The 16,485-nt window shown below is 40.9% G+C and overlaps 1 protein-coding gene across 4 annotated transcripts in view; it reads left to right on the plus strand.

Moving 5' to 3' along the window:
- The window catches only part of LOC144003105 (neurexin-2-like), a 392,228-nt gene that overhangs the window by 197,312 nt on the left and 178,431 nt on the right, over positions 1-16,485 (plus strand). For 3 of the 4 annotated variants that reach the window (XM_077498936.1, XM_077498935.1, XM_077498938.1), the window contains exons 10-12: positions 8,174-8,335; positions 12,892-13,330; positions 14,841-15,224. In XM_077498936.1, the coding sequence (XP_077355062.1) occupies positions 8,174-8,335; positions 12,892-13,330; positions 14,841-15,224 (985 nt within the window). Of the gene's footprint in view, positions 1-2,883; positions 2,908-8,173; positions 8,336-12,891; positions 13,331-14,840; positions 15,225-16,485 lie in introns of all 4 variants that reach the window. The other variant, XM_077498934.1, reaches the window with a different exon arrangement.

The following is a 16,485-nucleotide window of genomic DNA, read 5'->3' on the forward strand; positions in this document are numbered from 1 at the left end:
ATACGTTTTTTTTAATGTTCTAAGTGTCCCAAAGACGTATTTATACGTTTTTTTGTTTTGTTGATGCTAAAGCATACAGAAGGCTTTGATGCAGCCTCTCAACTGCAAAGAACGGTTGCAGAAATGGTAGTTATTACACAAACGGCCAGCAGGTGGCAGAACAAAGGAGATCAACCAGGGCCATCTAGAAAAAAAGCTCAATTACTTAGAATTTTAAATAGATTTGTCAAAACTGATGAAACTTAGCTCTCTTCTAATGCTAATTGCTGCAAAATGGAAACAGATAGAAACATACGTTTTTTTCCTGATGAAAGAAGAGATTTTAATCTTTCTTTTGATCGGTTCCATGCTGTTAGCATAGAATAGCATAGCAATAGAACACAATATTCTGTGGGCCTTGCAAAATCAGTCAAAATCCAGTAAAACGGCCGGGACTGCTTCTGTGAAAATGGCTGGGAGTGAATGAGTTAAAGACCTTTAAATACTATAAAAACAGGGAATATACAGTATTTAAAGAGGGTATTTCTATATCTTGGATTTAACATAGAGCAATGGTGTTTTGGAACGTAACCATCGTGAAGGAGGGCGGATTTGGAGCCAAGACTAACAAACCATATCAGCAATTCTGTGCCAATAAGAGTGTGAATCTCTAGTGGTGCTTTCTAGCAGATGGCCCAAGCGCCCTTTGACCCCAACTCTACTCCCCGTGCTTTACATTTCTGTATGTTGCTCATGATTTCCACTGCTGAATAAATGTCTCCATGTTAGTTCTCATCCAAAAGGAGATAACTTGTCATAAGCTCCAGTTCTCCGCCTTTTTGTCTGTTTTTGTAATTAATTACTTTGCATAACCAAAGTGTAGCTGTCAGCAAAGTGCACAATGAGGTGAATCTCAGGATATAGGAGGGTGGGGTGGGGGGGGATGAAGGTCTGCCAGATGACGACAGGGTGAGAGCGCCACCTGGTGGTCAGCGGCTGCACCGCGCATAAAGTGATAATTGTGATGTGGTGGTGGTAGTTCTTCCTCACCAAACCCTCCAAACCGGAAAGCCTGAAAGGGAATTTTCCATTGACGCTTGTCCGCTTATGGACACGTGGTTTGTTTTTCCGGCGGGAGGCGGAGAGAATAAGAGAAGTGACAGCAATGTGAGACGAAAGCAAAAGGAGAAAAAGAGAGACAACAGTTTGTTCCTCATCTAAGTGAAACACAACAGAGGCGACTTGTAATCCCTGATGTGACTTTACAAGCCGGAGATTCAACATGCAAGTGACAGAACTGGGCCAGTCGCTTTTTAGCCAGCGTCTGAAGAGACAGGCCGCTCAACTCGCTGTATCGCTTGGATTTCTCGCCTTTTAAAACATCGACGCAAGGCTCGTTTGCATGACTTTTCCACCTGTAATCAGATAACATATCGTTGGCGGCATAAAAACACACTCAGTTAGTGATTAAGAAAACCACAATGAGGCGATAAACTCTGAGAATGTGCCTCAGGTAAGAAAACTAAAAAAGGAAAATTATTTGCAACAAAAAGTGGATCTAAAAGGTCTACACACCCTTGTTCAAATGCCAGATTTACCAAGATAAATTATACATTTTACATCTGTGGCCTATAACCTGTACAACTAAGAAAAAAAAATAAAAATAAAAAACTGGGATAATGTGATAGCAAAATTGGACACACCCTAACTTGTATTAAATGGGAGTCAACATACACCTGCCACCCTTTCAAGTGCCTCTGATAAATCCCAAATAAAACTCAGCTATTCTAGTAGGCTTTTCGTGACTGTTTCTTTTTTCTTTTCTTTTTTTCTCGCAGAAGCCTGAATTTTGTTGTTCTGTTCATAATTCCCTCCACTGCCTCTCTTCAATCCCTGCAAGTATGCTGTTTGTTTGTCAGTTTTGGAATTACCGTTATGGCCAAAACATTTGACCATAAGAATTTCCCAAACTCGTGAGAAAATGTGTCCAATTTTTCAATTGAGTGGTACACATGATGGAAATGATTCAGCTTGGTCTGTTTTTTTTTCCCCCTAGAAAAAAAATAAACATCTGAACAGGGGTGTGAAGACTTTTGACACTATGACACACACCCATCTAGTATTCATATTTTGACCTATGATGACTGATTATCTTTCCCTATAGGATATCCTGGCAATGTTGTCAAGAATGAAAATGTACTAACTCTACTACAGTGTCTTTCTTTCCGCCATTTTTCAGGGTGCTGCAAAAAGCTTCCATTTTTATTTTACTCATCTACATATTACTGATTTGATTGATTACCTTTCAATCTGAATTTGGGCTGATTTGTGTCCAATTGCAGCAGTTTCAAATGAATGTCTCTCGCATCAAGGATTCGCTAAAAAATGTCAGCATATAGTACGCACACACTCACACACAATCAGGACAAGCCACTGTGTCCAAATTTTGCTAACTCCTGTCTCTTTTACTAACAACAAAGTCTAAATTTGTTCCAGTTTGATTCTGTTCATTGGTGCTTTGGTTTGGCCTCTCCAGTTATGATTTCCACTAACTAACACTGTGTCATCCACGGAATGTCAACCATTCTACTTAACCTACAACTTAACATACTAACAAATGTGTTATCCTTTTTCCCTTTTTCCTTTAATTTTTTTTTTTTTAGATAGACAGTGTAGTTCAACAGCTTTATTTATTTCTTGATTTGGATATTAATTGCCACGTTAGGGAGCTCGATGCATTATTTGATATTTTTAGAGTACTGTAATATACTTTTTGAGAGAAGATGGCTTTTCTTCAGGCTCCACTTTTTGGGGGCGGGGCTTAAAGTGTGTTCTCCTGAGTTTAAGGTTGGTCTTTTTTTTTTTTTTTTTTCCTTCCCCCTCCCACCCTGTTTTCTCCCGTAGCACGCAGGCATCGGACACGCTATGGTAAACAAACTGCATTATATGGTAGTTATCATTCAAACTGTCTTATAGTTTGGTTTGTCCTTCTGGTTTTTTTTTTTTTCCCCCGTTTCTCTTCTGTTTGCTTTTCAACGTTCAATCCACCATCAGGTAGCTGCCAGACTCTGCCTCCTTTATATTTTGATACATGTTTTAATTTTTTTTATTGCCATCCAGTACTCCCCTACCTTTTAAAACACACATCCAAAGAGGTCTAGAACTAAATTCTAATTTATTTATTTTTTGCTTTTTTTCCAATCCCTCTCCCCTTCTTTTCTTTTCAACTTTCCATACTTATCCCTATGAAGAAATAAAGAATTTTCCTCCAATATAAATCAATTAAGCTTTAGAAAAGTGTTTCGTTTTGGGTTATTTTTTCCTTTAACGTTTCCCTCCTGATTTCTTTTTCCAAGAACAACCCCCAAGACGTGAGTGCACGCAGCAGACTTGTAAAGCGGGTGAACAAACATCCTGTGATGGCGCCTCCAGTGAATATCAGCATAGCGCAAACATTCTCTCACGTTGATATATTCATTTGAAAGATTGTTTTTGAGTAGAGCAGTGATTCCCAACTACTGTGCCATGCGAGCCATTCATGTGCCGCTAGAAATTGGATGAAGTGGATGTATGCCAACGATGTATGGTAATGGACAAAACGATTAGATGCTCTTTCACTAGATGACACATTACACATGTAACCATCTGTTGCAGAATAGCTTTTATTAAAATCCCTGTAAAGTAAAAATAAAATGGGAGATTTGACACACGTTTGAGCCGAAAATAAATCCACTTAAAACCTTGCTGGAATATATCCCACTGGGTAATTGCAGGGCTTTTTCACGCCGTGACAACGAGGCGCTCTAAAAAGGCCACACCAACGTGAAACCTGGTCTAAACGCTGGCTGTCACATTGGAATTGATTAAAATTTTTCAAAAACATTTTTCTCTTCCGCTTTCTTCTGTGATGTGCGCACACTCAGGCAACAATGAGGCACTCTAAAGCGGAAAAACATTGATCACCAGTGGTTAGTTGCCTGTTATACTATATGGATGGATAGATGGATGGATGGATAGATAGATGGATAGTAGGGATGTAACGCTAACGGCAATATGGTGATATTGTGATATTAAAACTGCCACAATATAGCAATATGGTGATATTGCGATATTAAAATTGCCACAATATCGTCGTCGTCATGTTCAGAATATTTAAAAGCTACACATCTGTTAAAAAAAAAAGTCGTTGATTTCCATTTGTGCAGTTCTAGCACCCTCTGGTGGCTAGTTTTTTGTAGTGCAGTTTAATTTTCATTAGGCATGTTTTGGCCCTTCTATGTTTAAAATCTACATTAATTGTCAGATGAAGGGGATTGTAAAATGCTTTGAAGCGAGTCAATATGTGGAGGAACTCAATGTGGGCTTGCATTAGCGAATAAGTGCCTCAATATTGAGTGTTATTAGAGACTGGAGGTAGTTTATATATATTGCTGTTTTGTGCAAAAGCACAATATTGTGCTAGTATGAGCTCTTTTTTTTTTTTTTTTTTTTTTTTTTTTTTACAAGATTGTGACCTTTTTTAAATATCGCCACAATATCGTGATAATTATCTTATCGTGAGCTTCATATTAGGGGTGTGAATTGCCTCGTACCTGACGATTCGATTCGTATCACGATTCACAGGTCACGATTCGATTCGATACCGATTAATCCCGATACGAATTTATAAGTCGATTGTTGCGATTTTTTTTCATTCAAATTTAGAAAATACTAATCAGTAAGCTTGTAGAGTGTAAGATTTATATGAAAATGTATTATTTATTGATCTGAAATTTCAGTCTTATAGAGGTTGTAATCTGTTTCATGTTTGAACAGCATTAAAATAAAATATTAAGGCTTAATGTTCCGTTCATATAACATTCTTCCATGCTCAAGGTGTGAATCCTAAAAAAAAAAAAAAAAAAAATCGATTTTGCCTATTATTGAATCGATTCGAGAATCGCGCGATGTAGTATCGCGATATATCGCCGAATCGATTTTTTTTTAACACCCCTACTTCATATTGTGATATTGTATCGTGATATTTGGATATCGTTATATCCCTCATAGATAGATAGAGAGAGAGATATAAAGAGATAGAGACATAGTCAGTCTTTTCACTGGGGATGCCATCAGTCAATTTTTGGTGTTCTGCGCTGCAAGAACTGGACTGTGTGCAAGTGAGCCATCATTAATACTAACACTAACGTGCACTTCTGCATGACACCCCCTTTTCTCAAAAGATTACATTAAGTATATATGTTTATGTATATATCATGGCTAAAATATATACATGCATATATCAATACTTCTAATCTAATCAATCCGGCCACACGACACTTTAGCCGTAACACTCCCCCTCTGTGCTGTTTTTTTTGTTTTGTTTTTTTAAATCCCCGTCTTGTTTGGTTCCGTTTGAAATTAACCGACTAAAACCGATGACGACCTCACACATGGAAACAAAAGGATGGGGGGGGCTAGGAGCTGGGGGAGAGAGGACCGACACTCCCCACTTTTCAATGTGTTACAACTTGCAACGTTCTATCACCAGTAAAAAAATTAATTAAAAAATGGCGTGATGATACGATACACAGTGACGTCCTCCGCTCCTCATTCTCTTATTCCCCCTTCCTATAACATATAATAAATCATATCTTCTGAGTTAATCCGTGACATTGTTCCCATCCTGTATTCTCTTTGCATGCGTGTATGTATGGTGCACATCCTCACTGTGTTTTAATAAGATCATGAATGATTCTTCCCATCCATGTCCTGTCCGGTACCCTCCAGCTCCATATTTATGCATATTTCCATATTAAAGTGCATGGCTTGTGCGTCACCTTTTCACAACTTGAATGGATTCTTTTATTTATCTTTTATTATTAAAAATCAAACATCTTAAGTCCAAACATGGCTTTAGTTTGAGCAAAGAATCCCTTACCCATTCTTTCGACTAATTCACTAAAGATTTAACCGAAAACCAGAAAAAAACAAACAAAAAAAAAACAGATGTGCTACTAATCTAACGTACGTTGTTGCAAGTGTACTAACAACCATTTTTGTGTCTGACTTCCCCTTACTGACCACAGTACTAACCAGTTGTGTTCACAACCAAACAAACCCTAACCTGCCCCTGCACTTTGGACCTCTACTAACACACATGTGGAGCGAACACACATACACACAAAATTACAATCTGCCAGACATCTATTGAATCTCCATTATCACTCTCTTTGACTTGGCGTTGTCTATTAACACATTCATTGCCAGACCAGCAAAAAAAAAAAAGCATCATTTGACGTCTTTTTCCGTCAATGGCAGTGAATGAGTTAATAATGCAGATGTTATTTACAGTATACTGTATGACATTTATATGAAATTGAGTTTCTCGACAGAAGTGCTGCCAGCAAAGGTAAGTTAAACTTTTTACATGTATGCTGTAAAAACAGTTGGGTCAAGAATAACCCAATTATGGGTCAAAAGGGGACCAACCACCACTTGAGTTATTTTGACACATTTTTTTTGGGGAGGGGTTTTTCATTTCACCCAAAAAGTTGGGTGGAATTGATAAGCAAAAACTGACTAAATATTTTTGGGTTGTTTTGGGGGTTATTCATTATTTTGACACAAAAGGTCGACTCCAATGAATAACCCATAAAACAAACAAATAACGAAAAAATGTTCTTTTGTAAACCAACTTGCAAAACAAACAAACAAAAAAAGGGGGTGGGGGTGTAAAATCAACCCCTAAAAACAGGATTCTTTCGAAGGTAATTGGTTTGACCCAAACAGTTGTAAATTCATTCAGCTGCCACTTTTAGCACATTTTTGGGGGGTCATTCATATTTGACCCAACATTTTAGGTTATACATTTAACCTGAAATGTTGGGTCAAATGAATAACCCAAACCACACCCAATATTTGGGATTGCTTTGTGGGTTATTCATTCATTAACCTAAAAAGTTGGGTCACATTAATAACCCACGATAACACCCCGACCGTATACACATAAATCACACAAGCGCAAATTAATAATCCAAAAAAAGCAGCTAGTGTGTTTTGGGTTGTTCATTTGACGCAATGTTTTGTTTCAAGCGAATAACCCACAAAACAACCCAGTTTTGGGGGGTTGATTTTACCAAACACCCCTTTTTTGTCTGTTTGTTTGTTTGTTTGTTTGTTGGGTTGGGTCCATTTTGACCCATAATCGAGCTATATCTAACCCACTTTTTTTTTTTTTTTTTTTAAGAGCTTTAATTGTTCACTCTTGCATTGATTACAAACCCCCTGCAGGTGTGGAGTTTTGTTGAACAACATATTTTGGGGATATATTTGAAAATGTATTGCTTTGAAAAACAATCTGCCCTAACTCTTAACTGTTGTCAAAATAACAAACTGCAGCATTTTTCCACATGCCAATATGTAGCATTTCTGCTGACTGTTGATTATTTCTTTTTGTGTTTATTTGATTGAATGTTCCTCCTTGTAAGGAGACCTTCATAGGTGTCTGGCAGTTTGTCAATCAGCAACTCACCACAAAACACCACAATGTGCACCCAAGGAGTGAAGCTCAAATCTTCACTGCAAGCTTCAAAAAGCTATGTAGAAAAAAAAAGAGAAAAATGCCCCTGGGCCCCCGCCCGCACGCTTCCAGTACACAAGTCGCCAGGGGGAGCAACAGCAGACATAAAAATGAGTTGCTTTGTTTTGAAGGGAAGCACAACAACAACACCAACAGAAATGTGACCTTCAGTTGAGAGTGCAGTTATGGAAAAAATAATGACAGAAAAAAAAGATGATATACTGTACAGGAAAAGAAGAAATAATAACACAACTGTAATTACAAACAAGTTGTTACATAAACGGAAATCATGTAAGAGGTGTTTTTCAGATGTGTTAGGAGAAGCAATCTGCACTTTGTGCCATGTCAGCATTAAAAATTGCAAACCACAATCTGCAACCATGCGTGAAAGGAACTCTAAATATAAAATAAACAAGATAGTTGAACAAGTGTAATACTGCACTCTAAAGGGAAGCGGCCATTTTGTTAAAACTAAAAACAAGCATGTACCAGGACTTAGGGCACAAACCAGCCAATCACTCAACTGTTTATCCTCCATTGTTTTGTCTTCAATGCTCTAATTCTTCTCCTGTCTATTCCATGCCCCCCCCCCCCCCCTCTCTTTATCTGTTCTGCTGTCATGCCGGTTGCCAGGTAACCATCTCGGTGGACGGCATCCTGACCACCACCGGCTACACGCAGGAGGATTACACCATGCTGGGCTCCGACGACTTCTTCTACATCGGCGGGAGCCCCAACACCGCCGACCTGCCGGGCTCGCCCGTCAGCAACAACTTCATGGGCTGCCTCAAAGATGTGAGTCACAGACGCAGGTCGAAAAGTCGAAAAAAAAGAATCCGGTAAAAATAGAAGTTCGGATTGAAGTCCTCTCAATATTAACAAATTAACTGTAGAGCCACCACGACCCTTGTGAGGAATAAGCGGTCAAGAAAATAGATGGATGGATAACTGTAGAGCGCCTCAGTGCGCGCCCCGAGTGCACGCGCACAGCGAAATGTGAAAGAGCAAGAAGGGAGGGGGAGCGAAAAGTCAGACTTCAAAGCCAGCGTGTGGACCAGGGCTTCCCCTGGCACGATGATTTTAGAGTGCCTCGTTGTCAGCCATGAGTGTGCGTATGTCACTCTGCAAAAGACGGTAGTGCAGATAGTTTTGATGAGTCTCATTTGAGGTGGAAGACGGGATTACCGGGGGATTGAGGTTGGCTTTAGAGTGCCTCGTTGTCTCCTGGTGGGTGGGATATATTCCATCCATCTTTTATTTCTATTTTTTTTTTTTTTAACAAAAGTAACAACATGTGGATCTCACCCAAGAGAGGTGCACACCAACACACCCACGCAGAAGAAAATAAAGTATTTTTTTTTCCTTTCTGGCTTTTACATCAGTGTTTAACAAGCGCTCAAGAGGCACAATCACAGTTGAACGTATTATGCCCTTGTAAAGGTAATGACTTGTGTAGAGGCACGGCAACATGGTGCCACCGCATTTTCTCATAAAGCCGCGCTGATTGAATAAGTAATTACTTTTGCCATCGCTTTTAATGGATCTCGCTGTAATCGCCCTCTCTAACTTAATTATGCTTGCAGAAAGACACTTTTTACCATTCGCCTAGCTTATCGGAAGGATCCGCCCCTAGGGGGCGCTGATGAATTTAGCCACCCCCTTAAAGCAATGTTCGGCGGTGTGGAGGGGGTCAAACGAAATGTTAGCAAAGTTTCACTTAAACATGCAAAGAGGGAAACATTTTATGAGGAAGCACGTTTATCAGCATTTTTAGTTCTAAATGAGCAAGTTGGCAAAGTAAGAGACACAAATCTTTTTTTTTTTTTTTTTTCCCCCCAACATCTTGGCTTCAGTCAAGCTCTAACAAACACATCACTGTGTCTGTGTGTGTGACGCGGGTGTGGAGGAGGAGGTGTCGGTGCGTGTGTTTCAGCTCGGCTTATCGGCGGCTCCGGCCCGTGGCGAGGCTTTCATGCCGCCGCCATGGTCAAACGCCTTTGACACGCTTCGGAGGCACCCTGCGGGCTGCAGAGGTCCAAAAAAAAAAAAAAAAGGAGGGCACTGAATGGCTTGTGTGTACATGTGTGCGCGTTTGTTTGTGAGTGGGGGACACAAAGCCACACAATGCATGACCTCATAATGTGCATCATTGAGTTTGCGAGTGTGAAGATAAGCCGACGTTATGGTCAGTGTTCATGCTTCTGATCAGTCTCCAATTTAATGGAGGTGATGGACACGCTACTGTGTGTGTGCGTGCGTGTGGTCACAGGTTGTGCGTTTTGTGCCATGCAACACGTTTTTCTCTTTTTCGGCACCATCTGCCGCAGCCGCTACCCGCCCGCCCGAGACTGTGACCTTGCTGTCTCCCGTTTCGCACCCGCCCCCCGCTTTTCTACTTCCACCTCTCAATCACTCATCGTTTGCCTTTCTCGGGGCCACTTTTGTGTAATTAAGTCCACGGTATGAGCGCTATGCCAGCTTTGCCATCCTGGCTGCGGCGTGGCCTAAATTAAAAATTGATTTCTTTGACTGATTCCTCACACTGGATGAATTCGCTCACCTCACTGACTGCCGCAACCCTGCCCGTCCAACTTCATATTGACGTTCTGGCGACGGCCTCCTCCCAGTGTCACCATTTTTTATTTTTTTTTAAATGCTTGTATGTGATAACATCTTTTTAGGGTTATGCCCACTCAATACTCAGTCCTTCATACTTTCCACTTGTTGGACAGTTTATTGGGTCCTCCAGAGATTCATATGAGTGCTGTCGTTAGAAATAAAAATAATCTCTGCGATCCTTTTGATATTCTTCTTAAGCAGACAGACTAGAGTCACTTTTTGTTAAAATAACTTGCGGCTCAGTATTAGAGGTACAAAAAACACACTGAAACCATGCACTCTCGATTCAAGAATGTCATTCCGCTTTTACGGAGCTTAAGAGCAGGATTATAATAGTTTTCTATTTTCATTATCACTTATTTTTATTTACTGTATTTTATGCACTACAAGGCACACCGCATTATAAGGTGCACCTTCAATGAATGACATATTTTCAAACTTTTTCCATATATCAGGCGCTACAGTAAAGGCTGGGGTTACGTTATGTATCCATTAGATGGTGCTGCGCTAAAGGGAATATCAACAAAACAGTCAGATAGGTCAGTCAAACGTTATTAATAGTTTACAAAGCAGCTTTCTGACAACTCCATTCACTCCCAAAATGAATAAACAGCTGTTTTATTATTTTCTCTGGGGTAAAGTATTAGTGTTAGCTAGCGATCCAAGATGGCGGGATCTTCTGCGCAAGCGCGTCACCGATCGTGTAGGGTCACCGATAGCGTCTTGACAGCGAGACCTGTTGCGGCTCAATATTGATCCATATATAAGGCGCACTGGATTATAAGGCGCAGGGTCGGCTTTTGAAAAAATTGAAGGCTTTTAGGTGCGCCTTATTGTGCGGAAAATACGGTATTTGTTTTTTCTTTTTTTAAATTCAATTAGTTTTAATTACTTTTTAGAGCAGGTTTGCAAGCTTTTATTGTTTCAAAAATCCTTTAGATTAGTTTTAGTCTTAGTTTTAGTTTTTTTGTTTTGTATTTTTTTATATTTTAATAATAGTAATTCATTTCATTTAGAAGCTCCTTTCAAGACCCTCAATGATGCTGTACAATAGTTAAAAAAATAAATGTAAAACCTAGTTCTACATATTAAATAGAATTATGACTAAAAGAATAATAAAATAAAAACAGCAGTGTGGTTATAGTGTGTAGGCGGGCTTAAACAGGTGAGTTTTTAGTTTGCATTTGAAAATGGTCAAGGAGGGTGAATTGCGGAGATCAGGAAGCAGTGAGTTCCAAAGCTGGGAAGCAGAGTGGCTATTTAAGTACAGTACAACCTATTTAAAAAAAAAAATAAAATAAAAAAATAAAAAAATCACAATAAGCATTGTGTAATAAAATAATGTAACTGTCAAAGATAAAAATGAAGGATAAATTTGCCCTAATTAGGGCCAGAGCACTGAGTGATTCTTCTTCATGAAGAATCGACCCTGCCAAACCCAACGACCCTGGTCGTTGTTTGTTTTTTATATATTATTTATTTATTTATGTATTTATTTATGTTTAGGTGTTTATTTATATATTTATTCATTTTGTATTTATGTATATCAAAAGCACTCCTAGGTATTTAGTTATTTTTATTATTTATTTAGTTGTCCTTAAAGGGATACTTGACTCATTGAGCCATTTTCAGCAGTAAAAAGTTAACATTTTGTCTATAATTAATGTGGTAATATTATTTTTCATGTACAATTAGCATCTTTAAAAAGTATTTTTTCTACTTGCTGTCGACTGATGATGACATCACCTGTGCTGAGGAAGTAGGTAACGACCAATCATGGCTCAGTTTACCGACCAAACCCAGAAAACAGGTGAGCCATGATTAGCCTTCCTCAGGACAGGTGATGTCATCATCAGTCGACAACAAGTAGAAAAATAACTTTTTAAAAGGTATTAATTGTGCATGAAAAATAATTAAGTTATCAAATTCATTCTGGACAAAATATTAACTTTTCTCTGCTGAAAATTGTTCCATGAGTCAAGTATCTCTTTTACAATAAAGACGTTGGTCAAGTGCAGGTGCTTTTGCAACAGGTGTCACGTTAATCACTTGTATTTGTTTTTGTTAAAAAATAAAAATAAAAAAAGTCTACCGTTCCAAGCTCAGATCTGCAGCAGCTGAGGAAAACAGACGCAATGAGCGAGCGTGTGTGTGTGTGCGTGTTTGCGCGTGTGGAGGGAGCGCGAAGCAGCTCGGGAGGAAAACACACACGTGCAAACGCGCCAACGCCGCCTCGCGCCATTACCTGGAGGACAGCCGGCGCCTCTGAATGCTGTCTGGAAGGTGTTCAACAAATATAAGAAAACAACAAGAAGCAGGGATAATTTACTTTGCCCGTGGCTGTGAATCTATGATGAATGCAAAGACACAATTTGAGTGGGAACAATAGAGCCACCTTTCATCAAAGGCTGCCTGCGTCAAGGCTGCAGGCAACATTTGGAGAACGTCACGTCGTGTGTCTGCGGCTCCCTAGAAGCCTATTATGGCATTCGCGCTGACATTCCTGAGCTGTTTTCTTTTTTCCCTCCTGCGATTGTGTGCTTATTGTGATCGTTATTGGGCAGGCCCCCGAGCTACGCTGACATCCCAACTGGGAGTTGTCCAAAGCGTGAATGGCGTTCTCTGCAAATCGTTTGGCAAAATGTGGATTTTCAGTGCATTTCTGTGCTGAAGCTTTTGCGCTAAATTCTCACAAGGTCATATTTCATTCATCCCAAATTGTTCCCCTCAAGGTGGTGTACAAGAACAATGACTTCAAGTTGGAGCTCTCCCGCTTGGCCATCCAGCGCGACCCGAAAATCACCCTGAACGGCGACCTGGTGTTCCGCTGCGAGGACGTGGCAGCCCTGGACCCGGTCACCTTCGAGATCCCCGAGGCCTTCATCTCGTTACCCAAGTGGAACACGAAGAAGACGGGCTCCATCTCCTTCGACTTCCGCACCACCGAGCCCAGCGGCCTTCTGCTCTTCAGTCACGGCCGCCCTCAAGGCGCCAAAGAGCAGAAGCCCGGGAGGGAGCTGAAAACCGATTACTTCGCTTTGGAGCTCCTGGATGGCTATTTGTACTTGCTGATCGACATGGGCTCTGGCAAAACCAAGCTGAAGGCCAACAACAAGAAGGTCAACGACGGGGAATGGTGTCATGTGGACTTCCAGAGAGAAGGAAGGAAAGGTAAGAAGTGACATCTTGTTCTGCATTCCACATGCTAGCCGGGCCGCACCGCCGATTTGGCGAGGTGGCACTGTCGGCCCAAAAATTGGGTGAGGATTCACCTTAAATAAAACAAATTGCCTTAATTTTAACACATTCATTGCCATTGACGGCTATAGACGTCAAAGTTCATTTTGTATATAAAAGTAGAGTAAATTGAAATTAATATACACAAATAAACAAAGGTGAGCAAGGTGAAATCATTTGAAATCAGCTGTGTTGGGCTTACGCACTGTGCGTCACCTGCGTTGAATTAACTCGAGGTTAGTTGCTGTTGTTAGCTTTATGTTTTACATTTATTATGAATGTTTTAAGGCTCTAAAACCCCCTCACCGCACAGTTTATACACCTTTCTCATCGAGACGTTCACATTCTGGGCGGCACGGTAGTCGAGTGGTTAGCACGTCCGCTTCCCAGTTCTGAGGTCTCCTGTTCGAGTCCAGGCTCGGACCTTCCTGGGTGGAGTTTGCATGTTCTCCCCGTGCCCGCGTGGGTCTTCTCCGGGTACTCCGGTCTCCTCCCACATTCCAAAGACATGCATGGCAGGTTAATTGGGCGCTCCGAATTGTCCCTAGGTGTGCTTGTGAGTGTGGATGGTTGTTCGTCTCTGTGTGCCCTGCGATTGGTTGGCAACCAGTCCAGGGTGTCCCCCGCCTACTGCCCAGAGCCAGCTGAGATAGGCGCCAGCACCCCCCCGCGACCCTTGTGAGGAATAAGCGGTCAAGAAAATGGATGGATGGATGGACGTTCACATTCTCTCACATTTAAACATTCTCAATGTTCAAACCTTCATAAATTTTATAAAATAGGTACATTACTGTAAAAACAAAAATGCATGCAAAATTGCACGAAAAAATCTGTGAGACAGCGAAAAGTGAACCACGTTATAGCGAGGGAACACTAATTTTTTTAGCAAGAAAATCATAATAAAAGACAATAAGAACGTGAATACATTATATAATGCTTAACTAAAAATTTTATGATACTATTTGACTCCTTTATGCATATCGTCGCCCCATATAAAATGTCGCCTCGGGCGCCGCATCGGCTGTGTGTATTTGTTTATTTCCACGCCTTAAGCTCATCTTGCAAGGCCTCGTTCCGTCTGTGGGCGCAAATGTGAACATCTGCATGTGTGACTGATGAACAGCGTGCATGTGGTCTTCCGTCTAATGGCGCGCTGTAAACGTGAAAGTGTGTGACGAAGCGTGCGCGTCTGTCGGTGTGTGATCTCACTGCTGCTCCCGCTGTAATTGGCTTTTAATAGAAAACGAAGACAGAGCCGTTAATCACAGAAAGAGAGCTCGAAAGAGAGGTGGGGGGGGGGGCTTTGATTCACACACTCCCTGCTGCATTCTGCTTTCTTTCTCCTCCATTTAGCTTGTGAGCAACACATTAGACAGATGCACCGTCTCACGCTCGCTGCTCGTTTTGGCACATTCGCGCAAACCCCGTTTTCGTCCCGTTTCAGGGTCCATCTCGGTCAACAGCCGCAGCATGCCCTTCAGCTCGCCAGAGGGCAGCGAGATCCTGGACCTGGACAGCGACATGTACCTGGGCGGCCTCCCCGAGTCCAAGACGGAGCTCATTCTGCCGCCCGAGGTGTGGACGGCGCTGCTCAACTACGGCTACGTGGGCTGCGTCCGCGACCTCTTCATCGACGGCAAGAGCCGCGACGTCCGGCGCTTGGCCGAGATCCAGAGCGCGCTGGGCGTGAGCAGCTTCTGCACGCGCGAGCTGCAGAAGCGATGCAGCAGCACCCCCTGTGGCAACGGCGGGCTGTGCAAAGAGGGCTGGAACCGCTACATATGCGATTGCACCAGCACGGGGTTCCTGGGCACCAACTGCGAGATAGGTGCGTTCCGGGGATATTGAGAGGGACTCAGTCAGCTAAATAAATGAGACATCATCCTCAAATGCTGAAGACAGTTTAGTTTGTTAGGCTCTGACATTTGCATTTACATAGGGCCACAAATACTCATTTCAATGAGGTCCCATTATCAAGATCAGAGAGGTCACATACAACCTATTGACCCATTCTGGTACAGCACATCATTAGACCAGTCCATTTTAGTTCACAACTTTATATATATATATATATATATTAGGGGTGTGAATTGCCTAGTACCTGACGATTCGATTCGTATCACGATTCACAGGTCACGATTCGATTCGATACCGATTAATCCCGATACGAATGGTCACGATTCGATACCGATTAATCCCGATACGAATTTATAAGTCGATTGTTGCGATTTTTTTCCATACTATCAGTAAATTTGTACATGTACACTGTAAGATTTGTATGAATATATTTATCTAAAACTTGAGGCTTATAACCGTGAGCCACTGTACACAAACAGTTTGCAATCTGTTTCACATTTGAACAGCATTAAAATAAAAATATTAAGGCTTAATGTGCCGTTCATATAACATTCTTCCATGCTCAAGGTGTGAATCCTAAAAAAAAAAAAAAATCGATTCTGGCGATTATTGAATCGATTCGAGAATCGCGCGATGTAGTATCGCGATATATCGCCGAATCGATTTTTTTAACACCCCTAATATATATATATATATATCAATATCAAATAGATTTTCCTTTTCAAGCCCGATATTGATTCATAAAGCAATGAATTGATTATTTTAATATATTCCCCCATAAACTCTTAAAAAATAGAATTTTAACTCTTTCACTGCCACACGTTATCATAAAAAAAAAACTTTTATGTGACAAAGGCTTTGATAATTTGCATCATCCTTGAAAACGTTCAATTTCATCAGATTTCATCATGTTTCATTGTAATTTCATACGCAATGAGCCCAATTAAAAGAGATACAATGCTGCCATCTGCTGGCCATAGGATTTTTGATTCCACAACTCATTGACAAGGCAGCGCGTGCTTCACTTAGACGGTGAACTGCCCATTGATTAAAAAACAAAACAACAACAAAAAACATAGTTGACATTAGGGGTGTGAATTGCCTAGTACCTGACGATTCGATTCGTATCACGATTCACAGGTCACGATTCGATTCGATACCGATTAATCCCGATACGAATTTATAAGTCGATTGTTGCGATTTTTTTTCATTCAAATTTAGAAAATACTAAT

This window comes from Festucalex cinctus, chromosome 16, assembly GCF_051991245.1.
Source record: "Festucalex cinctus isolate MCC-2025b chromosome 16, RoL_Fcin_1.0, whole genome shotgun sequence".
Lineage (NCBI taxonomy): Eukaryota > Metazoa > Chordata > Actinopteri > Syngnathiformes > Syngnathidae > Festucalex > Festucalex cinctus.